The following is a 25,613-nucleotide window of genomic DNA, read 5'->3' as shown; positions in this document are numbered from 1 at the left end:
TGAGGCATCTTTTGTTTCAAGACCAGTGATATAAACTGCTAACAAAAGGTTAGGAAACTTATTTTTAACCAAGTATATCTTGATTATTAATTACTCTCTTTGTATATGTTATATTATCAATGCAAAGCTGAAGTGTTCCTCTTTTAAAGCCATTGGACCGTTTCGGTAAACACTATTGTCCAAGGACCACACTTCGTGTATCACAATATTTCAAGAGAATTCTTTCACCACTACCTTCTGTAAACTCTGTAAGTTATTTGTAAATCTGTGAACTTTTAATTTGTTTCTGTTCCGAAAGTGTCCAATTGCTTTAACCAAGTATATCTTTGTTATTTATTACTCTCTTATATTATCAAAGCAAAGCTGAAGTGTTCCTCTTTTAAATGATACCAAATTTGCAATGACTACATGTTGCTGAATTTGGCTACATGAATGACAATGAGGGAATATAACATACAAAGAGAGTAATAAATAATAAAGACATACTTGGTTAAAAAGAGTTTCCTAACTTTGTGTGAGCAGTATACAAAAACCATAAAAAAATGTGTTTTTTTTTGTTTTTTTTTGTGTGATGGATGGACGGTTTACTGACCATGTTACAGGTTCACTGTTGGATCAATTTACACTCGGCAGAAACTTTCCGTAGTTGGTCCAAAGCGTACTCAGCCCTTTAGCTTCCTGCAAAACCAAGTAAAGAAACATAAAGGGTTACCTCCGGGAAAAACATGAGATCATGCTGAAAACAACACTTTGTATTTGTCAAATCATGGTTCAAAGAATGACAGGCCAGATTGTGGCAATGTGCATGGTGAGTTCATAGGCAAAGCAAAAAGATTTGCAAAGCAAAAAGATTTGCAAAGCAAAAAGATTTGCAAAGCAAACAGATTGTCTCAGTTGTTGTAACAGATAATACTGTGTGAACAAGTTGTCCTACTTTAAGCTTCCTAATATATATAACTATTTAAATCATTGTGAACTTTCATTTGTTTTCATATCCTAAGTTACTATGTATTACTGTAAACTACTCATCATTTGAAACACACTTTCATTTGTTTTCATATCCTAAGTTACTATGTATTACTGTGAACTACTCATCATTTGAAACACACTTTCATTTGTTTTCATATCCTAAGTTACTATGTATTACTGTAAACTACTCATCATTTGAAACACACTTTCATTTGTTTTCATATCCTAAGTTACTATGTATTACTGTAAACTACTCATCATTTGAAACACACTTTCATTTGTTTTCATATCCTAAGTTACTATGTATAACTGTAAACTACTCATCATTTGAAACACACTTTGTAAAAAATATGCAAACGAATGTAGGGCAGCAATAAAAATAAATGTGTGCAAATAAAAAATAAAATAAATAAAACAATAAAAAAATGCTTCACTTTTGCATTTCAGCGAACCGACCATTCAGTCAAACAAAAAATAATGAAATGCATTTACGAGTGTCACCTGATTAGAGTAATAATGAAAGCATAGTTATATTTAATAGCCAATGATAATAACCAATTCTTATATAGCGCATTTCACAATAACCGTATCAATGTGCTTTACATTAGTGCCCTGGTCATAGGGCCAATAACATCCCTTTTTTAATGTTTCTCAGCTCCCTTGGGAGTATACAACCTGGGCAACAGTTTATATCGCTCCAAAGGCTTTTCCTTCACAATATCAACATCTACCCTCGCAGGTACCCATTTAATCCCCAGGTTGAAGAGAAGCAATTATAGTAAAGTATCTTGCTCAATGACACAAGTGTCACGACCGGGATTCTTTCCGGATATTTATTTCTCCAGCAGATAAAAAAGGAACAATTGCACACTGGTAAAAACAAGACAAGATACAACCAGAGCAATTTCAAATACAGAGGAAGAAAGGGAACCAGCTGGAGCCTGAAAGATTGTCTAAAAGATATATAGTTCCTGTCTAGAGGCTCTCCTCTTAACTGGTCCTAACAAAACAAAAAACAATAAATTGAAAACAATATATAAAACAAATTATATCAACAACAACAAATACTAATTTTTTTTATAACCATTACACTAATGTATTAAAGGCAGTGGACATTATTGGTAATTACTCAAAACAATTATTAGCATATAACCTTAACGAGTAATGGGGAGAGGTTGATAGTATAAAACATTGTGAGAAACGGCTCCCCCTGAAGTTACGTAGTTTTCAAGAAGGAAGTAATTTTTGAGACCTCAGATTTAGACTTTGAGGTTTCGAAATCAAGCATCTGAAAACACACAACTTCGTGTGATAAGGATGTTTTTTCTTTCATAGTTATCTCGCAACTCCGACGACCAATCGAGCTCAAATTTTCACAGGTTTGTTATTTTATGCATATGTTGAGATACACCAAGTGAGAAGACTGGTCTTAGACAATTACCAATAATGTCCAGTGTCTTTAAGCTCTGTATACTCAGTACTTTCCCCGAGTTCTGTGAACACAATCCACAGACAAATCACTCGGGTGGGATTCAAACCCAGGAACATGTGTATTCTACCCTTGGCCCTGAATACTGTCGCGTGCTTGGTAAACCGCAGAAGCAGTAGAGTGTCCATAAACAAAATTGCTAAGGGACAAATCCGAGCTACAGTAACTGATTTGTTTAGTTATTCTTATATAGGATTTGAGGCATTGCATGGTGAGGTATCAATATATATTTGGTTTGCGGTAACACCATGTGTGTATCTACTTGCCAGGTAGAGTTGTTCTTAGGGAACTGTCTTGCTTTATTCTACTGCCGTGGAGTAGATAATCGGAGGGTCGGGAGACTTCTCAGTTCTGAAAAGAACTGTCCTGTTTATTAACTATTACCAGGGCGGATGGTATAGAAATTAGACTGGACTACTACTTTAGCTTATAGGATCGTAATTAACTGTACTGCCGCGGAGTCAGTTCTGGAATTGGTAGTTATTCTTCTCCAGAACTACATCCCGGATAACTGAGGGCAATAAAAAGGCATTTGGTTATTTTCTGGGTATTTTTTGTTATTGTTTATCATGTCAGGAAATGACAATGAGGTTTTCGTTTCCAACATTATAATAATCCATGACATGAAGTCAAGGCTGCCGTGGGAAAATAGTTTGTAACATCCAAGCAGATACATCAGCAACATTCTGGATTTTTTTTTTCTTTTCAAAATGCTCTCTGAAACCGTGACATGCAAGGTCGTTTCCAACATTATAATAATACCATGACATGAAGTCAAGGCTGCCGTGGGAAAATAGTTTGTAACATCCAAGCAGATACATCAGCAACATTCTGGATTTTTTTTTTCTTTTCAAAATGCTCTCTGAAACCGTGACATGCAAGGTCATTTCATGGAGCTAGCTGCTAAGCACACAAATTTGCTTAGCATGAAATTTCTTCCTTGATAAAAACAGCATTGCCAACCAAATTTCCATTTGTTGCATACTGCCTGTTGTGTAGCTTATCCTGAAAATCACGTGGAATTTTGGTTGGTAATCCTGTTTTTATCAAGGCAAAAATTTCACGCTAAGCATGTGTACTTAGCAGCTCTATGAAATTGGGCCCAGGTACGGGACAAAGTATTTTCTGTGTATTTTTTAATATTTACAATTTTGCATTGTATGCTATATTATATGGGAGTTAAGTAAGTGGGGTGTACCCGTAGTTGCACACCAGTTTATGTGTGTGTCATGGTCGAGCAGTCAAGCACACCATACTCAAACACTGGTGTTTCTGATCAGCAGAGCGTGGGTTCAAATCCTGTTCTTGACACTTCAATCTCAACTCTCTTCATTGATATTTTCTGGGTGAATTTTTCTCTTTCCATGAATTTGACTCATCGTTTATTTGAATATATATTCTCTAGAAAAAAAGAATTAGCTGTTGCAAACAACTAACCAACCAAAAGGACCAAGATTATAAAGGAAAAACAATTCCCTGATGGGTTGATTTATATTCTCAACGCTTTTAATATTAAAGTTTGCGGTAACACCAGGTGTGTGTCTACTTGCCAGGTAGAGTTTGTTCTTAGAGAACTGTCTTGCTTTATTCTACTACCGCGGAGTAGATGTTCGAGGGTTCGGGAGACTTCTCAGTTCTAAAAAGAACTGTCCTGCTCTTTAACTATGAAGAAATTTAAGTTTTAGATGCGGGAAGAAAACCCCAGAAAATTATTCCAGGGAAAACCCGCGCAGTCAAGTAGGGACTGAAACCCCAATCCACACAGTGCCCTGGTGGTATTCAAACCAGGGTCCTAGAGGATGAAGGCAAGGCAAGATACCCGTACACCAATCTGACTGTGGACTTGTGAACAAGTCGCTAAATGTCTGTCGCGGTGATAGCGTTCAGACTCTATTCCGAATCTCCCCGAGATTCCTGCAGTACTCTCGCGAGACTGCTGGCCCCACTACTATGGTCCCATAATGAGGAGTAAAAGTCGGCAACCAGCAGCTCGCACAATATCAGTTTGCGCGGTAACAGTGATCTAGCGAGAGCACCGCCACACTTGACTATCTCGCCGCGGCAGACCATTAACGACTTGTCCACAAGTCTAACCCTGACTGCCAAGTTTGACTCACCTTGATCTTGCACTCTGGCAGAATTGTCTCTAATGTTAACGGAGAAGGCCTTTCTGGACGGAGATACTTTCCAACCGGCATAGAGGGCGCCAGTCCATCTCTCAATCTGATAGAAAGGGAGAGAAGATGAGACATTATAATATAAAATTATTATAATAAAGTTTCTGTTGTATGAAGTGTATGTTTACCATGCCATTTGTTTGCTTTATTTAATGAATGACATAATAAGCTTCAGCTTTTGTTTCACAAATTCCCCTAGTTTTGTTTATTTATCCCTTACATGCATTGTGACTGTTTAGGGATCTTAATGTGGTTTGATGTTTGTGTATTACATATTTTTGCCTTGTTTTGTTTTCGTTTATTACAGGTGTAGGTGGGGTTAGCAGGATGGATAGGAGGTTGGTATAAGAAAGAAGTACACTGGCACTGTTCTGCCAAATGGAAGCAGCTCGATGAAATTGGGCCATTGAGAAGTAGAGTTCCAAATGCAGGCCTGTCGCTGGGGAGCCTAGAGGAGGCGCACGCCCTAGACTTTAAATGTCTGTCGCTGTGATAGCGTTTCAACTCTATTCCCAATCCCCCCGCGGTTCCCGCCGCTTGCGAGACCAGACTGCTGGTCCCACGAGACTACCGCTCTCACGACTACGGTTCCATTTAACGGCGAGTGAAAGTCGGCAACCAGCAGTTCGCGCGTGAGCAGTGATCTCGCGAGAGCACCGTTACAACTTGACTATCTCACCGCGACAGAACATTAACAACTTGTCGACAAGTATATGCACGCCCCAAAACCCACTACAAAAACAATCTAACACCTCCTTATTTGAAAGTAAACTTTTTTAGTGGTTGATTAACAATCCCAAAGCTATTGACTCTATGAATGCGCCTCATTGCACCTAACAGCAATGAGTAATGGAAGTATCATGGCTGAGCGATTAAAGGAACACATTGCCTTGGATCGGTCGAGTTTGTCTTTGCAAAGCGTTTGTAACTGCTTGTTATAAAATGCATATGATTAGAAAGAAATTTTTAAAGTAGAATATAATGATCCTCACAAGTATCACTCGAAATTGCGTGGTTTTCCTTTTACCTCATCGACTAACACGGTCGGCCATTTATGGGAGTCAAATTTTTTACTTCCATAAATGGCCGACCGTGTTAGCTTGCAAAGTAAAAGGAAAACCACTCAATTTCGAGGCAAATGTGTGTGGATCATTGTATTCTACTTTTAAATCATCTTTCGAACCATATGCATTTCAAAACAGACAGTTACAAACGCTTTTCAAAGACCAACTCGACCGATCCAAGGCAACGTGTTCCTCTAAGAGTACCGGATGCAAACTCTGGTGTTTCTGATCAGCAGAATGTGGGTTTGAATCCCCAGCCGTGACACTTGTGTCCTTAAGCAAGACACTTAACCATTGCTTCGTCCTTCGGATGGGACGTAAAGCCGTTGGTCCCATGTGTTGTGTAACTCATGTAAAAGAACCCAGTGCACACAAAGAGAAGGGGTTTGCCCCGGTGTTCCTGGCTGTGGCTGCTGTATGCGCCGTAGCAACTTGTAAACCCTTATAAGGTCCTACATAATTGGGTCTCAGAATTCATCACTGCAATAACCTATCTCTCTGAAAGTTTGTATATACTCAGCGCCTTGAGTACCTCGTTTGGAAGATATGTGCGCTACATATAAGACTTATTATTAATAATATTATTATTATTATAATTAATTTGTTCCTTCATTTGCTTCTACTGTTACACCCTACTAATACCATATGCACATATGTATAACTCTACTTAAATATGCAGTTCTGGAATGTTCCTCTATATAAAAGATATAGAAGGAGGTGCACACCCCAAAAGCCCCACGCACAAACAATCCACCGCCTCCATACTGACGGTAAACTACTTCAGTGGGCACCTAACGTTAGAGCAAATGGACCCGCCTCATTGCACCTAACCGCAATGAGTAATTTGATCGTTCTTTTGGGTTTTACTGTTACACCCTAAAGCTGTACTTCTAAATAAATGTACAGTTCTGGAATATTCCTCTACCGAGTCAATATTTAGACAACAGTAACTTGGCCCAGGAAATACGTGCATTTCCTTCCGTGGACTCAAACCATCGGTTTCGACCATGAACTTTGCTCATGGCACTCTCTTGACTCTAACACGGAAAGTGTACCCAAATTTTTCATAACGATTGGACAAAGTATAACTTCAGTAAGGCTGGAAGTTCCAAAGAGTCTGGTCTGTCCACATTAGTTGGGACTATTCATCTGTGAATTGTGGTTACAGTCAGGAAACTGAACGCCCCTCACCCCAAAAAGAATAAATAAATAAAACAAAAATGACAACTAAATCATTGTGGTACCCGCTGTTAAAATATAGGATTCCAACTACCTCTAGCTGTCGGGCAATCTCCATGGTCTGTTTAGTAAAACACTGCTCTAGAATGGCAAAGACGTGGAATTCAAATCCCAGCCAAGTAATTTGCCTGTTTTTTGTTCACAGATACGGGAAAGTATACAGTGCTAACACACATCGGTGTACATACATGTACATAAATACTCTGCGAACTAACACAGCCGGCCATTTTAGGGAGTAAAAATTGTATGGAGATATTTTAAAGGCAGTGGACACTATTGGTAATTACTCAAAATAATTATTAGCACGAAACCTTACTTGGTAATGAGTAATGGGGAGAGGTTGATGGTATAAACAATGTGAGAAACGGCTCCCTCTGAAGTGCCTTAGTTTTCGAGAAAGAAGTAATTTTCCACAAATTTGATTTCGAGACCACAGATTGAGAGCTTGAGGTCTCGAAATCAACCATCTAAACGCATGCAACTTCGTGTGACAAGGGTGTTTTTTTTCTTTCATTATTATCTCGCAAGTTCGATGACCGATTGAGCTCAAATTTTCACAGGTTTGTTATTTTATGCATATGTTGAGATACACCAACTGTCCACTGCCTTTAAAAGTAGAATAAAATGATTCAGCACAACTATCCTAGTATTGTGTGGTTTCCCTTTGAATTTGTGAGCTTATACACAGCCTGTAACATTAAAGAATCAAATATCTGGTTCTTAAAGATTTAATACTAGCGAGACTAGCTCGGTCTTTAGAGAGTTTCTATTATCAGGGCAATTTTGTTCATCAGAAAGTGGAAAGATTAGCTTGTTTCTTAAGTAACTTTCTGGCAGAATCAGGGACAGTTGTTAGCTCTGCCTTTCTTCAAAATATTTCACTGTAACAACATTCCATTAAACTCTAGCCACACAAATTACAATTACTAATTCTTATATGATGTCTTTAATCTGGCCATAAACAACTAATCTATTTCCTGAAGCAATACTTGTGCCAAAGCTTTTTTTTTACATCATTATTCACTTTTGTGTTTACCCATTCTTTAATGACTTCTTTAATCTGGCCAAAAAAAAAGACTAAACTGTTTCCTGAAGCAGTGCTACTGGGTTTTCACATTATTAGTCATTTCTGTGTTTACGCAATCTTTAAGTTTATTTCATATACACAAATCTGAGCAGGAAGTAGTATCCATAAAGTGTACAAGAAGGCACGTACCAAGCATACCTGACAGGAATGCCCTGTGGTTAGTTTTGCAAACACAGTTTATTTTGTTACAGATTCTAAATCAGACACACATGCAACTGACACTAGACTGCCTTCCAAGTCAACTGTGACACACAACAGTGTTGATTTCAACAGTCGTTCGGATTACAGGTAAGGTTTGCTGTACTGTGGTATTTCAAGACTGTGAAGTGTGAGCACAGGTATCCACAACAAGCCTTCCCTGAAGTACATAGTAGACAGAACATTGGTAGCTCCTGCAAAGTGAACAACCAAGCAGAGAAGCAATGGTAAATCTCTGGTTTTGAAAACAGACGTCGCATGTCACTCCTGAAGCAGTAAACTAAAGCCGGCACTGGATCTGTAAACTTCAAGGTATTTAAAGAAGAACAATGGGTGACCAGGATCCAATGGCTGAGTGGCACTTAACGAATCTCTCGCTGGGTCTCAAGATCGCGTATGGCGTCATCGCCAGCCTGGGCATTATCGGTAATGGCTTGGTGATCTACGTCCTGACGCACATGGTAAAATTGCGCAAGGGTAACGTAAACATCTTAATCGTCAACCAATCCATCATTGACTTGGTAACCTCCATCCTCCTGATCTTGTGTTTCCTGACTCCAGAGCCGGACCTCCCCGCCTCCTCCCCGGTAGCAGCACGATTCCTCTGTTCGGTCTGGAACTCCAAGTATCTCTTCTGGGCCACCATCATCACGTCATCCCTCAACCTGGTCTGCTTAACCTGTGAACGCTACTTCGCCATCGTCTACCCCTTCAAGTACAGGAGCTGTTCGATACTCGAGTGGCCAAAGTCTCTCCTGCTGGCCTGCCTCCCATGGGTCGTGGGCTACACCTACCAGTCGTACTACGCTGCAATGCACATCGTCCAGGACGGTCGTTGTGTGGTGAACGAGTTCTCAAGCCGGGGCGCTCAAATCGTCTACGCGATATTCATCCTCACTGTCACCTATCTCTTCCCGCTGACTTTCATGATTATCGCATACGCCCGGATTTACAAGACGCTGCGGGATGAACTCATCTGCCATATTCCATCCGGGAACTCAAGAAACAAAACAAACCATGAACAGCTGATGGAGAAAAACAACGAGCGCACCCGGCGTAACATCATCAAGACACTGCTTCTAGTCAGCTTAGTGTTTGGCGTGTGTTGGGCGCTGAACGAGGTGTGTTACTTCTACTTCAACGTCAGCGGTACCACCCACATTAATGAGACACTCTATAACGTCTCTGTCTGCCTGGCCTTCTTCAACATGTGCGCCAATCCGATCATCTATACGTTTAAGTATCGGAGGTTCCAGGAGGGGCTAAGGCAGGCGTTGCCGTGTCTCAGACGTACGGAAATGACACCAACGACACCAACGACGTCACATCAGTCTCCGGAGGTTTCTGTCTGATCAGTCACTCCGTGTGTCCAGTAATACCAAGAAATATCGTCCAAACTGATACTTTGTAAAACCAATCATTGTACAATAGACCGATCCAGCAGGCTCCACCCACGGCACACGTGTGAGCAAGAACACCTGAGCCTCTCCATGCCATTCTCCACAACTCTACCGCGCGCGCCAAGCATACACGAATGCATGTCTGACTTTATTTTGTCAGACTTTTGGTGGCGCAATGAGTTGTGATTGGTCAATACGCAATGGGAGTGGATTGGTCAATTGTGTACACCTTGTAACAAGTGACCTTAGTACATTCCTGGGCCTTTCTGGCAGGCAATATACTACACTGATTGTTTGAGAAGTTTTACACTTTCTCTGTAGACCGTATTGAATATGACGTCACTGTTCAAATATCTGCCCTGCAACATGGCATCTGTGCGTGTGTGCAAGGGGTGTGTGCATGCATGTGCCATAGAAATCAAACCAGGAATGCTGCGTAATGCGAGCTTCATTGATGTACGCATTTGGACGCGCATACGGTTTGCCCTACAAGATGGCGACTTTCATAACAAGAAAGGGGTTATTCAATACGGTCTATAAAATGTCTAAAGATGTCTTTAAATAAATATAATTATGGGTGTATGATAAACTGTATTATATTACTTATATTTTAATCAGAAGTTGAAAAAAAAAAAGTAATTAAATAACGTGAAAACATTTTAAACATGTCAAAGAAAGTTATATCCACAACTTATGTGAACCAAAATGTGTATTTAAAAGAAAAACTGTGATAGTTCAAGCTCGGTCACCAAGAAATTGTTAACAAAATTCAATTTTATGATTTCAATGATTTCTCATATCATAATGTTTTTGTCTAGTTGTTTCACTCACTTTCCAATGATGACTATAGGCTAATTGAGCTCAATTTTTCTCAGAGTTGTTTTTTTATGCATCCCTATAAGTTGGGACCACCCAATGAGAATACTGGTCTTTTAAACCTGTCAGTTTATAAGAACTTTAAGCAATTGATGAAGTCAGAAGTTGCATTATCAGTAGGCCAGCCGTCGATTTCACAAAACTCTTCCTAACTTAAGACTAATCTTAGGGCTTAGGACGAGTCCCAACCCAGCACTGTAGCATGCAGACCTTAAGATTAATCCTAAGTTAGGACAAGTTACTCGTCCTAACTCGAGATAAGACGAGTCCTAACTCGAGATAAGACGAGTCCTAACTCTTTGTGAAATCGACGGCTGGGTGACTAGTGAAATTTACTTTATCAACAAGTCGTACCTCAAATAGTCGCGACCTCAACACTAGCTGTGAATAATTTTTTAATTAAAAAAATGCATTGCAGCAAATGTTAGTCAGAGGCGCAATAATAGTTAAATTCACGCTGAAAGGATTGGAGGATTGTGTCACTGAAGTCTGGTTGTCGCGAATAGTTGTGAGCGACACAATTGCACCAAGCAGGTAGTCACGGCTATTTTTTTAGTAGTTGAAAAACAGTAAACGCCACACAACTAAGCAATCAATAGTTGCAAATTTTACACTAGTCGCAATTATGCCCTTGTATTTATCTTGTTGTTTTCACAATGGCCAGTGGCCAGATATTAAAGGAAATACATTGAAGGTTAATAGCTTTGTGCAAAGCATTTACATTTGATGACCCAGAATTGAAACACTATCTGATTATAAACATGATCAATAACCTCTTGATGGCAAGGAACAAACAAGAGAGAGTTGAGGGGAAGAAAGTCTGTGAATAAATTATGTAACAACTACATGTAAATTTCTTTGTTGACTACATGTTACACCTGAATGATATTAAGGTTTTAAGGCCTTTATTTAGTTTTGTCGGTTTTCTGAAATAGTTAACATATGTGTTTTTCTCGCTGTAAAATTATATGTGTAAATATAGTTTTATCATTAAAACTGTATAAATGTTTAGCATATAAATTTTGAATTTTTATCTTTAAGGACAAAAAATTATACAAATTGAATGTAAAATTACTACTGATAACTTTCTATGGTTTTGTTTGCTGATCTTTTTGGGAGTTTTGCGCTATTTGTTTGTTTGTTTGTTTCTTTTTTGGGGTGTTTGTTTGTTTGTTTCCACATTGGAAATACAGTTTCAACTGTGACAAACCGTCACAAAAGATCAATATTTTTCTGTCCCTGAACCGTTTAAAAAAAATTCAATTGACAAAACTGAAAGTGGAATGAGCTCAAATCAAAACTCTGTGTGGTTTGGAATATAATACAGTGAAAGCTAACTGCAGGAAATCAAAAGTGAAATATCACACAGTGTGTGTGTGTGATTTTATCCGTTTATGGGTTCACTCTGACCTCTGACAACCTCCTCATGATTATTATTATTTCATCATCGCTTTATCTTTGATAAGTCAATAAACCATTTTGCAAGTTAGACTTGAACAACGTCTGGCACAATGACTTGCTTGAAGGCACTAGACACATCTGGTAATTTTCAAAAAGCCAATATTCTCACTTGGTGTATCCAAACAAATGCATAACATATCAACTCTGTGGAAATTTGGGCTCAATCGAAGTTGCAAGAGAATAATGAAATGAAAAACGCCCTTGTTTCACACATTTGTGTGCTTTCAGCTGCCTAAGGAATGGCTTTAGGCCTGAAGTCTTTTAACCACTTCACGTCGGAATTTTCAAATATCCTTCGATAGACTGCCCGGTAGCGGGCGTTTTCATTTCGCAACTCGCGGACAGATATTTATGTCCACCGGCAGAATGGAACAAAAGTCCATTGCAAAACGGACTCCAACCGTCAGAAGCGATGTGTAAGTTATGGATTGCGGTCGTCAATGGACACACGTGGAACAAAGAAAAGGGTACATGAACATGTAGTGGTGCTGGCTCACAGTATCCCGGGAAACACGTCACCGGGTCCGCCTAAATGGACAACATAAGTGGAGGTTGGGGAGCACACGGACAAGTGAAATGCATTGCCAGACCCGTCCTTGTACCAATGGATGTGATCACGACGGCTAAATATTGATAGTATGTGTATATATTATTTTCCAATTTTTATTTTGTTTACAGCTAAGTTGGCACCAAGGAGTAAGGGGGTTAGGGGTTTCAATAGAGACAAATGGAACAAAGATGTGTAATCATTTGCATGCTGGAGCAAAATGAGAGAAGAAAGGAGTCACGGGTTATCAGTTAAATAAGTCAGATAACTGGTCATTGACGATTACCAAAGGTGTCCATTGCCTTTTAAAGTCATTATACACTTTCGGAAGAGAACAAAAAAAAGTTCACAAATTTACAAATAACTTACAGGGTTTACAGAAGGTGGGAGGAAAAAGACTTCTCTTGAAATATTGTTCCATGAAATGCTTTACTTTTTGAGAAAACATTGAAACAATTATCAATTCTCGACTACGAGAATTACGGATTTATAGTAAACACATGTCATGACACTGCGAAACGTGCGGAAACAAGGGTGGGTTTTCCCGTTATTTTCTCCCCACTCCGATGACCGATTGAGCCTAAATTTTCACAGGTTTGTTATTTGATATAGAAGTTGTGATACAGAAGGTGTGTGCCTTGGACAATACTGTTTACCGAAAGTGTCCAATGGCTTTAAGATGATCTTTACATTTCAAAACAAAATAACACTTTACCTTGTCTGGGAGACATTAGAGCTTGTAGAACTCTGTCTACTTGACCGCCCAACAGAGCGACTGTCATCATTATCGTCTTGAAGGTCGTACTGTTGCTGGTATGTCCGACTTGGAGGCTCTCCAGACATCGTTAGAGCAAGAGGTGGCCTTTCCGATGTCAGGTCATTCGCTATACAGTGGGAATTGCAATCACTGGACGAGGATAGCATTCCAGTCTGGTTGAAGAGAGAAATGAATGATTGACTGATAAAATTTATTCTGTTATGCTTTAGTAAGGGTGCAAAAAATAGTTAATGGCCTGACGTTTCGACACTAGTAGAGTCTTTCTCGAAGGCTAAAAAACTCAGCTAGGATCAAAACGTCAGGTCGTTAACTTTGCATTTATACCATAGGTCCTTTCGGATAGTAAGTTGTTTGCAACAGCTAATTTTATTTTCTCCTTTTAGATATTCTAGTTTCATAATTCACCTTCTTTTGCCGGTTATTCTACTAATTGGTAGTGCTTGCTTTGTCCGCTAATACCGCGGGAGTTGCGATCATTAGCCCATTAACATTCCAGTCTGAATCAAGAAAGACTAATAAAATATGAACAGATTTCAAGACCTCGTCCCACTCTGTATTCCCTCAGTAAAGGTTCTAGTTTTTCTACCTCAATGATGAATCTATTTTCTTATAGATTGCCTTCTTGTTCTACCCTAGCTACTTAGGTAGTCTTTGCTTTGTTTATTTGTCCCGTTCCGTCCCTGTCTGTATGTTTTGTTGTAATTTAAGTTCTGTTCAGTAGTCAAGAATGTTTGCGTGTCATGGTCGAGCAGTCTGTTTTACTGAACCCAAGCTCTATGGTGTTGTCAGCAACACAGTGTGGGTTCAAATTCACTTGTGCCCTTGAGCAAGGCACCCATGAACACTATTAAAAAATGTTTTACTTCCCCTAAAGAACATTTTTTATTTGTGCAATGGATAAAACATTAAAATTCCTTAAAATATGTTCCATTCTATAAACATTCCAACATTCAACTTGAGAAAACACTCAGTCCAATGCACTCATAAATATTCATAAGTTGTATACTAATTTGGTAAGTGAACAAACAAAAAAGTTAAAATACGAACCACATCGGCTAAACTTGGTCCCGTGAGCACATTAGTGAACTCAGAGTTCTTGCCAATAATTCTACAAAAAAAACAAGAAATAAAAAATTAAGAACACAGATGACCCAGATGGTCGATCGATCTCAAACTTCTACAGGTTTGTCAGTTTATGTATAATGGTTGATTAAATAAAATGCTTAAACTGCCAGCAACTGTTTTGATAGCAAACACAATTCTTTAAATCTGCTTACATATCTGCTAAGCGGATTGCTAAAATTCTGCTTAAAGACAGTGGACACTATTGGTAATTATCTAAGACCAGTCTTTTCACTCTGTGTATCTCAACATATGCATAAAATAACCAACCTGTTAAAATTTGAGCTCAATTGGTTGTCGAAGTTGCGAGATAATAATGAAAGAAAAAACACCCTTGTCACACGAAGTTGTGTGCAATTAGATGGTTGATTTCGAGACGTCAAATTCTAAATCTGAGGTCTCGAAATCAAATTTGTGGACAATTACTTCTTTCTCAAAAACTATGGCACTTCAGAGGGAGCCGTTTCCCACAATGTTTTATACCATCAATCTCTCCCCATTACTTGTTACCAAGTAAGGTTTTATGCTAATAATTATTTTGAGTAATTACCAATAGTGTCCACTGCCTTTAAGCAGAATTCTAAAAAATCTGAGCCGATTGCTAAATACAATCTGCATTTTCAGCTTAGTAATAGCTTTATGAAGATGGGCCCTGCAGCCAATTTCACGTACATAGTGCTAACTGTGGCAATGTCGTAAAAATACTTGACATAAGTGTTGCGCAGCTGCGCCATATTTTTCAGTTGCATTTCAAGAAACTTGTCTTAGCTGCGCAAAGTTTTAACAATTAAAATTGTCATAGTAAATTCAGATAAGTAAATTTTGATAATTCACAATGATTTATATTGATCAGTAATACACGCTAGTTATACAATGTATATAAGCAGTAAGTAGGACAACAGTTAGGTTTATGTGCAGCCGAGGCTTCTGTGCCTTAAAGCCATTGACAGACAAACAACATCTTAATACCGTTGCGTGGCAGCCTGGTGCGTCAATGACGTCTCGTACATCTTCAAGATTCTCCTCTTCTCGTACTCTCGTACCCTCGCTTTCTGCCTGTACTCCTCCCGCATCCTGATGACAGCTGGATCTGCCTTGGCTGGTTCCAGGTCAAGGGTGAAACACGACAACGCAGGAAACTCCACCTAACAATCCGTTGGAAATAAGATTTTGTGAGACTTAGGAAAAGTAGAAGGAGTAGATGTTTTCGAAAGTTGAAAAGCAAAAGGCTCTTTCACACGAGCACCAGTAACAACGAACCTTGGAGTTGGTGTCAATTGTCCGTCACCTTGCTTGTTTGTGATTATTTAACCAAATTTCACAAGACTTCTAAAAACACAAAATAACCAACGTCTCTTGTTTTTCAGGGGGGGGGGGATGGTAAGGATTGTTTATTCACTAAACACTTAGTTTCACTAGTGACACATTCTGTGCATGAGAATAATTATATCACATTGCAATGGCACAGTAATAATTAAAAATTTAAAATGGATACTATTTAACAAGGATAGCTTTGTTAAAAATTGTCTTGTGTGTGTGTGCCACGGGTGCTATGTCCGAGGGACACATGTTGAAGGGCCTTTAGACCTGTGTGCACTTAAATTTGAAGTAAACATAAATTTACCTTTCCAAGTTTGACTGTAGGGTCATTCTCCTGCTCCTTAAGACTTGTCACGTCTTTACTGCCTCTCTTTATCATTTTATCTGTCTGTAAAACAAAATAATAATGAAGTTATAGGTAAACCAGCCAGCCTTGTGTACTTATCGAGTTTTATTAAACCTTTTCCCAAAGAGGGCACAATTTCATCAAGCTGTAAAGCAGCCAATAGTGCTTAGCAAATTGCCTGCTCAGAAAAAATAAAAGAGGGGAAAAAGTCACTTGCAATGTACATACCATGGTAATCTGGCAGGTAACAACCTGTTTCTGCTAAGCGTGATTTTCAAAGCTTTATCCAGTCTCCAGTTTCTCATCAACTGGAGACTGGAGAAAGCTTTGAAACAAAGTATACTGTTCACAGCTTTTTTTTATGTCAACAACAATTTTTATGGGTTTGAAATGCGAGGATCGGTTTTGCAAAAAAAAATTTGATTGGTGTCAGCAACGCACATTATTGGGAGGATCCAACAACTCGCTTGGTGCCGTCATCTCGCCGTCAACTCCTCCAAATTAATTTTAAAATCCACAACAGATGCATAAAACTATAAAGTATAAGCTTAAGAAGAATTTTAAAGTTTTAGGCTACATTTCGTTTATAAGAATTTAGTTTTTTAGTTTAAAAAAAAATATCTCTTAGCTACAAAACCATCGGTCGCCATCTGGCATTTTCACAGGGCTAGAACAAAAAACGACAACAGAGGGCGCTTTCCTGCATTTGGAACAGTCTTGCACCAAGGCATGAATGATTGACGGAGGCTGAAGGAGCTTGAAAAGAGAGCACTCAGCTATTTCAAGAGGGGAATTTGGCGATGAATGCCCGTGTCGGGCAATGGCCCTACTGCTACTACTACTATGATCTACACACACCTTTTTGGATTGCTGCGTTACTGCCCAACTGTGACTTCCACCTGTCTTGGTTCCTGGGCGGGAGGGCTCGTTGTCCTCAGCGATCTGAGACAGGCCTCGGGTGAAGGAATCCATGGGTCTCTCCTCCTGGTCGTAGTGGTGTAGGGAACTCATAGAGGAAGTTAAGCTGTTACAAACAGAAGGCTCTGTAGAGAAATATAAGAGTTATATGGGATTTAAGGCATTGCATGGTGAGGTATCAATATATAAAATTGGGTTTGCGGTGACACCATGCGTGTACATGTATCTACATGTACTTGCCATTCAAAATTCAGTTCAACTTAAAGGCAGTGGACACTATTGGTAATTACTCAAAATAATTATCAGCATAAAACCTCACTTGGTAACGAGTAATGGGGAGAGGTTGATAGTATAAAACATTGTGAGAAACGGCTCCCTCTGAAGTGACGTAGTTTTCGAGAACGAAGTAATTTTACACGAATTTGATTTCGAGACCTCAAGTTTTAGAATTTGAGGTCTCAAAATCAAGCATCTGATGAAAGCATACAACTTCGTGTGACAATGGTGTCTTTTTCTTTCATAGTTATCTCGCAACTCTGACGACCAATCGAGCTAAAATTTTTACAGGTTTGTTATTTCATGCATATGTTGAGATACACCAAGTGAGAAGACTGGATTTTAACAATAACCAATAGTGTCCATTGTCTTTAATTGCATGGCTCCATACACGAACAGTTTAGAAACCTGGCATCATGTCTGAAGCTTGCTGCAATCATGGCCGCATAACTAAACATGAATAATTTTGTTGATCCGCTAGCCCTTGGTGGACTTTAGCTAGCCCTTGGTGGACTTTCGAAAAACAAAATTGACTAAAAGCCCGCCACTAAAATTGGTCTAAGCTACAACCCTGATCAAGAGAATGGGAATTTTCTTACCGGACTGGATGTCCTCATGTGTGCCCAAGTGCGTCTCGTAGCCAAGAGTCGTTAAGGTCTCTCCACCACCGAACATCAATTGGAAAGAGTCGGGGTTACTGATGTCATTCCAGAAATTTTCCAGGTCTTCTAGGGTCCTAAGCTTTCCTTCCTTCAACAGTTTCTCTTCAAGACAAATGATCTACAATATTGGACAAACAGAATGATTATTATTATTAATGTCTTTCTTAGAACAATGTTTTAATATTTATTATTATTATTATTATTATGTGTTTCTGGCATTGAATGAAACCAAGAATGCCTTATAAACAAACTTATTTACTGTAGCTTGCAAACCTTATGAGGAAACCAGTAAACAAGGGTGCAGCAATGGTAACTGTACGGGATTTTGGCAAGTAACCTATTTCTGCTAAGCAAAATTTGTCAATGCTTACCAAGTTTTTGTGCTTAATGAAACTTGGCCCTGATTGTCAAGACGGAATTTAAACTTCGCATGGCTGGAACACAATACAGAAAGCAATTTTTTTTTAAAATACCCTGCACCTCGACATTATGCGCTTTCTTCTGAAGATGATCAGAGCGTAATGATTAAAACGTCTAGACTTTACAACATCTGATCTTTTCAGAACCCCCAGCTCCTGTTTGCGAGACTAATAGCCGGTGCTCAGCAAGACCAAAGCCGAATCCAAATAGGCGGCTACAGCTACTGCTATGATTGTTGTTAAGGGTGTTGTTAAAGCCATTGAACACTTTCGGTAAACAGTATTTTCCAAAGGCCCACACTTCGTGTATCACAACTTATATATAAAATAACAAACCTGTGAAAGTTTAGGCTCAGTCGGTCATCGGTGTCGTGAGAAAATAACGGGAAAACCCACCCTTGTTTACGCACGTTTCGCCGTGTCATGACGTGTGTTTAAAATAAATCCGTAATTCGCGATATCGAGAATTGATAACTGTTTTAACGTTTTCTCAAAAAGTAAAGCATTTCATGGAACAATATTTCAAGAGAAGTCTTTCACCATTACCTTCTGTAAACCCTGTAGGTTATTTGTAAAAATTTTATTCTGTGAATTTTTTTTTCCCCAAAGTGTCCAATGGCTATACATGGACGGCCTATACTTCAACACATGATAATGCCTGAATCTAGCTGTAGCAGTAGCCACCAATACGAACACAGCCTTACTTTCTCGGACGATTGCAAATCTTCTAAAATATTACCTGGTACAGTTTACTCTTTGGCAGATTCTCTAAGAAAGTGTTGTCTTGATTTATGGAAGACTTCTCATGCCTCTTCTTCACTTTATGGGACTCTTTTTTCTGAAAAGAAACAAACAAAATCAAATGATAGAGAACGGACCACAGAACAAAAACCCACAAACTGTCACCCCAAGCTTGTCCCTTAGAAAATGCACTGTGATCGCCAGCTGCTCTTTCAGTGATTTGTATATGATGATAGTCGCTGCCGATTTGCTGGCCATGGTAACCGACAGCCTGGTTGGACAGTTTCGCTGGTGTCCAAACCATGAGTATTGAATGTTCATATCATAAAATGAATTCCTATTGAGTCCTACATTCTAAAAGAAGTTGTATTAAACCGGCAGGATTTCTAGTAAACGACAAACCATCTCTGATGGATGGCCAACATAAACGTTTGTTCTTTTCAGAATTTGTTTAAAGACACTGGACATTATTTGTAATTGTCAAAGACCAGTTTTCTCGTTGGTGTATCTCAACATATGCATAAAATAACAAACCTGTGGAAATTTGCGCTCAATTGGTCGTCGAAGTTGCGAGATAACTATGAAAGAAAAAACACCCTTGTGCTTTCCAATGCTTGATTTTCAGACCTCAAAATCTAATTCTGAGGATCTCAAAATCTAATTCGTGGAAAATTACTTCTTTCTCGAAAACTACGCTACTTCAGAGGGAGCCGTTTCTCACAAAGTTTTATACCATCAACAGCTCTCCATTGCTTGTTACCAAGTAAGTTTTGATGCCAAAAAATATTTTGAGTAATTACCAATAGTGTCTGTCCACTGCCTTTAAGTAGAGCTTACTTTGAACATGCAAACTGCTGATCCATAATACAAATCTAGAGATTTACCTGCCTATTTAATGGCAGTTTCCTGCCCCACAAAAAAAATCCTATGGTCAAGGGAAGATCGACGAAAAAACACAGCAGATATACAGGCCTAGTATTGCGGAGAGTGAAACCTACCTCTTGTAACTCTTTCCGTTGGATCCTGCGGTTGAGTTGATCCGTCTTCCTCTGGATATCCTGTCTCTGTTCTTCCACTTTGTCCGTCAGTTTGTTCATGTACTCCACGTAGTAATGATTCCGTAGTTTGGTTAAATCGTCCATCACTCTCATGTGGCGCTACACGCACAAAAATAATCATAATATTACACAATTCTTATTCCGGCGCGGCCAGGAAGAAGGATGGAAAAGAAACTTACAGAAAAATAATGATAATAATAACAACCATCTCTGCCCTCAAAGGTACCCATTTACCCCTTGGTGGAGAGAAACAATTATAGTTAAGTGTCTTGATCAGAGACACAAGTGTCACAACCGGAATTTCAACCCACACTCTGCTGAACAGAAGCACCAGAGCTTGAGTTCGGTGCTCTTATCCACTCGGCCACGACACCCCAGCTGCTTCAAGACATCCAAGACATCCAAGTCTGAAAGTTTAATCGGTTTTCTGACCAAAATTTTGTGCTAACACACAAGAGAATTATGATAATATAAAACAGTTCTTTTTCCGTTGTGTGACAGGAAGAAGGACGTAATGAAATGTTAACGGAGAAAGGGTGTTAGAAATTGAAGTGAAAAAATGCGTTTCAAGACAACTAAGTGTGAACGTCTGATCGGTTTTCTGCCATTCGTGAAGGTTAAATTCTGCATCAGGGATTCTGGGAATGGAAATAAAAACATCTATTTGGGGTAACTCTAGCAACAAAAATGCAACAGTAATGCCACATTATTTGTGCCAGAAGCCATTTTATTGCGTATGGCTTCTTGTTACTGGGATAACTTTGTGTGCCTAGTGGAGTGGTAACCTGGGTATTTCTATCAGGCCTAGACTTCTGGAATTGGGAAGAACGATTATGAAAGGTGCTTTTATGTAATACAAATCTACCAGAGCAAGTGCAAAGGAATTACACACATGGTTAAAACTAGCGACACAAATAACATCACAATATGTGGGAGGTTTGTCAACCACTAGTCAATGTTCCATGGTTACCTATGCATTGCTATTAATCATGTTAATACATTCTTGATACAAGGCAAAGTAGCCCAATGGTCGACAATAGTCAACTACAGTCCCTCGTTCTGACTTAATCTACATGCACATGTAGGTGGCGGCAGGTTTTGTAACTTTCCATTGTTCTATCCATGTGGTTCTGAGCATGATCAGAGGCACAATGGATTCACCAGGTACATGTACTTCCTGTAAGTCTGCTGCCACCAAGTGGCCCTAAAACTCTCCCATTCCATTTTTTTGTTACACCATCAAGACATCATACAGCCCCTATAAGGACACATACATGAGTACATTAATTGCAACTCTTCACTGACCTTTCAATATCATCAAGTGTGGTTTTGAATGGAATTTCATGTTGAAAAGGGCAAGGCCATAATCATTTTGCAAAGGGCAATTCCATTGGAAAATCTTAAAATCAATGGGAAACTTTTGTAGGGGCACCAAGGCCCAGACCAGGGGGCATTGGAGCCCATGTGCTTCATGGCCTGCGTGTAATTACAGGCCTGGATGACAATGCACCATGCCAGCCAGCAAAATCACAGTCAACCCATCCACTGTCTGACCATTCAATATCATCCATTGTTTTTTTTAGTGTGTTATTACATTCGTTGTGAAGGGATACACAGTGTGAAATATTTGGATACAGTTGTGCCACCAAAAATATTCATCATGAATGTTTTTAAATGCTTGGTCAACATACCAACAAAATAGTATGAAAATGGGTTAACAGGATTAGGTTAAGTGAAGAAAGTCTCATTAAGTCTCAACTAAATTGTTAGCAAAAGAAATAAAAATGAGACCGTATACTGTAACTACATAGTTATAAATCATGTTAGTGCCAATGGAATACCGACAAAAACTTGCTTCTGGGTCCCATGTCCAGAGGGGCTGAAGGCCAATTTGGATATGGGGCGCAGATGATTTTTGTCACTACTCCATGAGCCTCAATGTGATTATGAGTTTATCTTCAAGCAAACTTGCCATTCTTCGCGTACGCAGCTAGCACAGAAATTCGGTGCTTGCACAGTTTAGTAGAGAATGGTGATCGCATAGCGCAGAATTCAGTGGTAAGTAGAGCCATGAAATTAGGCCCTGAACTGAGAATTCAAGTTTGCTTGAAGATAAATAAAGTTAATACACAGTCAAACAGCGAGTGAGTGATATTCTTACCAACATGAGGGGTTTTAACCTGTCATAAATATCCTTGTTATTCTTTCCAGCTAGAATACACTGCAAGCAAGGGTCCATGAGCAGCATGCAAAAAGGGTTCACATTCAATTGTTAAAGATATTAGGGAGTTAGGAGAGCACAAGTAGGCCCGACACTTTGTTCTTGTCAGTGCAAGGCAATGCCCTCTATGAGGCTTGCCCCTCATGAGGCTTGCCCCTCATGAGGCTTGCCCCTCATGAGGCTTGCCCCTCATGAGGCTTGCCCCTCATGAGGCTTGCCCCTCATGAGGCTTGCCCCTCATGAGGCTTGCCCCTCATGAGGCTTGCCCCCTTATGAGGCTTGCCCCCTTATGAGGCTTGCCCCCTTATGAGGCTTGCCCCCTTATGAGGCTTGCCCCTCATGAGGCTTGCCCCTCATAAAGGGCACCTCAGTGGCCATGTTCAGACAGCCTACTAAAGTTGGACCCAAACCATTTAAGGTTTAGTACTTTGTCTGAACGATCTATCCGGTACACTTATCTTGCTACTGGGGCACCGAGGCAATTACCAGGGGTATGGAAGCAATTGTCTCCATATAGACCTTTCTCACTGATGTCACATTTTTACAGCAGCACAGGAGATATGCCATGCTGGAATAATTTGTACTAGGCTGCGTGTTTCAGCAAATGTATGGTGCTCGCAGGTCGCTACCGATGCGACAATTGCCAATATTCTGGCTTGAATCCCAACAAAATAATCATGCATTAACGGTGTTGTACATATAGCTAGACCAATTTTAGTGGTCGGCTCTAAATCCATTTTAGTCCACCAAGAGCGAGCGGTACAACAACATTATGTATGTTTAGATATGGGGCCATTATTACCGAGGTACAATCCAGGGGAAATCTGTGCTGAGCAGCACAGTGTCTTTTGCTCAAGATTGCTTGGTGAAATTTGTTAGTTCTGGTCAGGCCCTCCCGGCACCACCCACCATGACCAACACTGCTTATTTTACATAATTTGTCCTTGATACAAACATTTTCCTTTCCACACATTACAGAGAGCTGTTAATTTTAAATCATTTCAAAGACCAATCGTACCTCCTGTAGTTCCTTCAGTCGTCTTGCTTCCTTGTCATCCGTTTCATACGGGTCAAGACTCTCTGGTTTCTCGGACCTTTTCTGGGATTTTTTCTTCTTTTTGCTTTTGCCATTATTTGACATCTGTGGAAAAACACAACTCTCTATTATTTCGATATAAATCTATGCAAACAAATATTCCATGTTTTAAATTCCTTGATACTGCACCGTAGCTGTTAGCATTTTTAGCCTCATTAGACGATTTTGTGTTTTAAACGCAAAGAGCGGAAACTCTAATCTTGCCTTTATCCTGATTAGTTCATCTGGGACTGACACTGGGATGCCCGGAGCATGTAGGAACAACGATCTCGTTGTGTCGAATGAACTCTCTCTAGCAACCTTCTCTTGTTGTGTGAAGCCTGTTGTTACCGATTGGAACTTGACGTTTACTTCCTTTTTATTGAGCTAAAAACAAAATTTAGAAAATACAAAATTAGGGAATTGTTAATATATCCTACTGAAAAACCACAAGGATCTGGAAATTGGTATGTTCAAATCTGCTGATACTTGGGGGGAAAAACCAGAGGATGGCTTAGACCCAGTTACTGTATTCCTTTTTCGAAATTTTGCCATTTTCTGTCATACTAGTATGACAGAAAATATCAAAATTTCATAAAAAGGGATACTAATGTCAAAATTTTGAAAAAGGAATATAGCGCCCCAGTTATGAAAATGTCAACATTTCGAAAAAAGGAATACAGCGCCCCAGTTACTGGGTCTAGGGATGGCTTACATCGCGCACTCATGCCCAGTGGATTATAGAATGGAGTGTAGCGAGAAGTGGAAAGTCCACAACATACACTGTGTTTATTTTATTTTATTTTAATTTTTTATGTTTTGTATTCACAAGGCAAACTAAGAATTTCACTGTATGTGTGTGCGTGTGTGAGTGACAATAAAATTAAACATGTTAAAAACAGAATGAATAAATGAATTAATCAATGAATGTAAACCCTCTCTTTGTTTAGTATACAATAAATCATGGCAACACTTCAGAAGTCGGAACGAACCACTAGCTCTAGGGCTGGGCAAGCAAGTTGGCATTTCACTAGTAAATCGACATCCCCATTCGAATTCGAAACATCTGCTCGCACCCGACCCACACTCACAAACACCGTCGGCTTTTGTCTCTCTTATTCTTAACTAGACACCGATACACCACTTTTAAACCAAAAATTCTTAGAACAGTGCATTGATTAACAATAGGTTAAAAAATATTACTTTAATGATAACTTTAGGTGTATTATCACTTACTTTTCGTGAAGCAGGACTAGTCCGCAGTCCGTTGTTGACAGCGGCCATTTTGAATGTTTGTAGCAACTGGGCAAAGTATACGGCTGTTGCATGTAATACTCACACAGCGCGTTGATGCCATATCGCCACGCGACATTTTAGATTTACCCGAATTCTATATACATTAAACAGCCGTTCTAAATAAACAGCCATTCCTTGCAACCTTCACACCCGGTTCATGCTCTGAGCAGAGCCCAATTTCATAGAGCAGCTAAGCACAAAAAATGTGCTTAGCATGAAAAGTTTGCCTTGATAACAACAGGATGACAAACCAAATTTTCACGTGATCTTTAGGATAAGCAAACATCAACATCCTGTTATTTTAATTCAAAGGAAGCAATTTCATGCTAAGCAAAATTCTTTGCTTATAGCAGCTCTATGAAATTGGGCCCTGTGTTTGTTGGACACACGGTGACGGATATAATTTTAAAACAGAACTTGTAATAGGCATGCATTTTTTGTTTACTTATCAGGGCCAAATATCATAGAGCTGCTAAGCACTAAAATTTGCTTAGCATGAAATTTCTTCCTTGATATAAAAACAGGATTACCAACAACATTTCCATTTGATGGATAATGCCTGTTACTGGTATTCAGCTGTTGTTGGTTTATCCGGAAAACCACATGGAAATTTGGTTGGAAAACCTGTTTTTATGAAGGCAAAAATGTCATGCTTAGCAAATGTTTGTGCTTAGCAGCTCTATGAAATTGGGCCTTGGTCTCCGAGGTATTATTATGTACTAACCTCCGGATACATGTTTTTTGACATGGGGATGGATATTGGAATTTTAAAACGGAACTTGTATTAGGCATGAAAATTTTTTTTAATCTACCTTGGCCCAACTTCATAGAGCTGCTAAGCACAAACAATTGCTTAGCATGAAATGTCTTCCTT

At 39.3% G+C, this 25,613-nt stretch overlaps 2 protein-coding genes across 2 annotated transcripts; one reads left to right on the top strand and one right to left on the bottom strand.

Moving 5' to 3' along the window:
- Positions 1-274: 274 nt before the first annotated feature.
- LOC117296672 lies at positions 275-24,727 on the bottom strand. Its single transcript, XM_033779702.1, has 14 exons — positions 24,680-24,727; positions 23,669-23,830; positions 23,387-23,509; positions 22,309-22,368; positions 20,088-20,246; positions 19,088-19,186; positions 17,867-18,047; positions 16,932-17,116; positions 16,032-16,115; positions 15,377-15,552; positions 14,333-14,393; positions 13,223-13,437; positions 4,576-4,681; positions 275-678 (listed from the first exon to the last, which is right to left on the bottom strand). Exons 1-14 carry the CDS (start codon positions 24,725-24,727, stop codon positions 616-618), a joined length of 1,722 nt encoding a protein of 573 aa, XP_033635593.1. The 3' UTR covers positions 275-615.
- On the top strand, positions 8,147-10,103 carry LOC117296673 (galanin receptor type 1-like). The gene has a single exon (XM_033779703.1). It carries the CDS (start codon positions 8,553-8,555, stop codon positions 9,573-9,575), a length of 1,023 nt encoding a protein of 340 aa, XP_033635594.1. The 5' UTR covers positions 8,147-8,552; the 3' UTR covers positions 9,576-10,103.
- Positions 24,728-25,613: the final 886 nt, after the last annotated feature.

The sequence above is a fragment of the Asterias rubens genome, chromosome 11 (assembly GCF_902459465.1).
Source record: "Asterias rubens chromosome 11, eAstRub1.3, whole genome shotgun sequence".
NCBI classification, from domain to species: domain Eukaryota; kingdom Metazoa; phylum Echinodermata; class Asteroidea; order Forcipulatida; family Asteriidae; genus Asterias; species Asterias rubens.
The sequence above is the reverse complement of the archived record's forward strand: the minus strand, read 5'-3'. Positions and strand labels throughout refer to the sequence as shown.

Bases quoted from the DNA above. Each gene is read 5' to 3' on its own strand.
- LOC117296673 (XM_033779703.1), top strand. From the start codon at position 8,553: ATGGGTGACCAGGATCCAATGGCTGAGTGGCACTTAACGAATCTCTCG.
- LOC117296672 (XM_033779702.1), bottom strand. From the start codon at position 24,727: ATGGCCGCTGTCAACAACGGACTGCGGACTAGTCCTGCTTCACGAAAA. The intron at 16,116-16,931 runs GTGTGTGTAGAT...TTTGTTTTACAG, and splicing joins TAACGCAGCAATCCAAAAAG to ACAGATAAAATGATAAAGAG. The intron at 4,682-13,222 runs GTAAAGTGTTAT...CCTTTCTATCAG, and splicing joins TCTAATGTCTCCCAGACAAG to ATTGAGAGATGGACTGGCGC.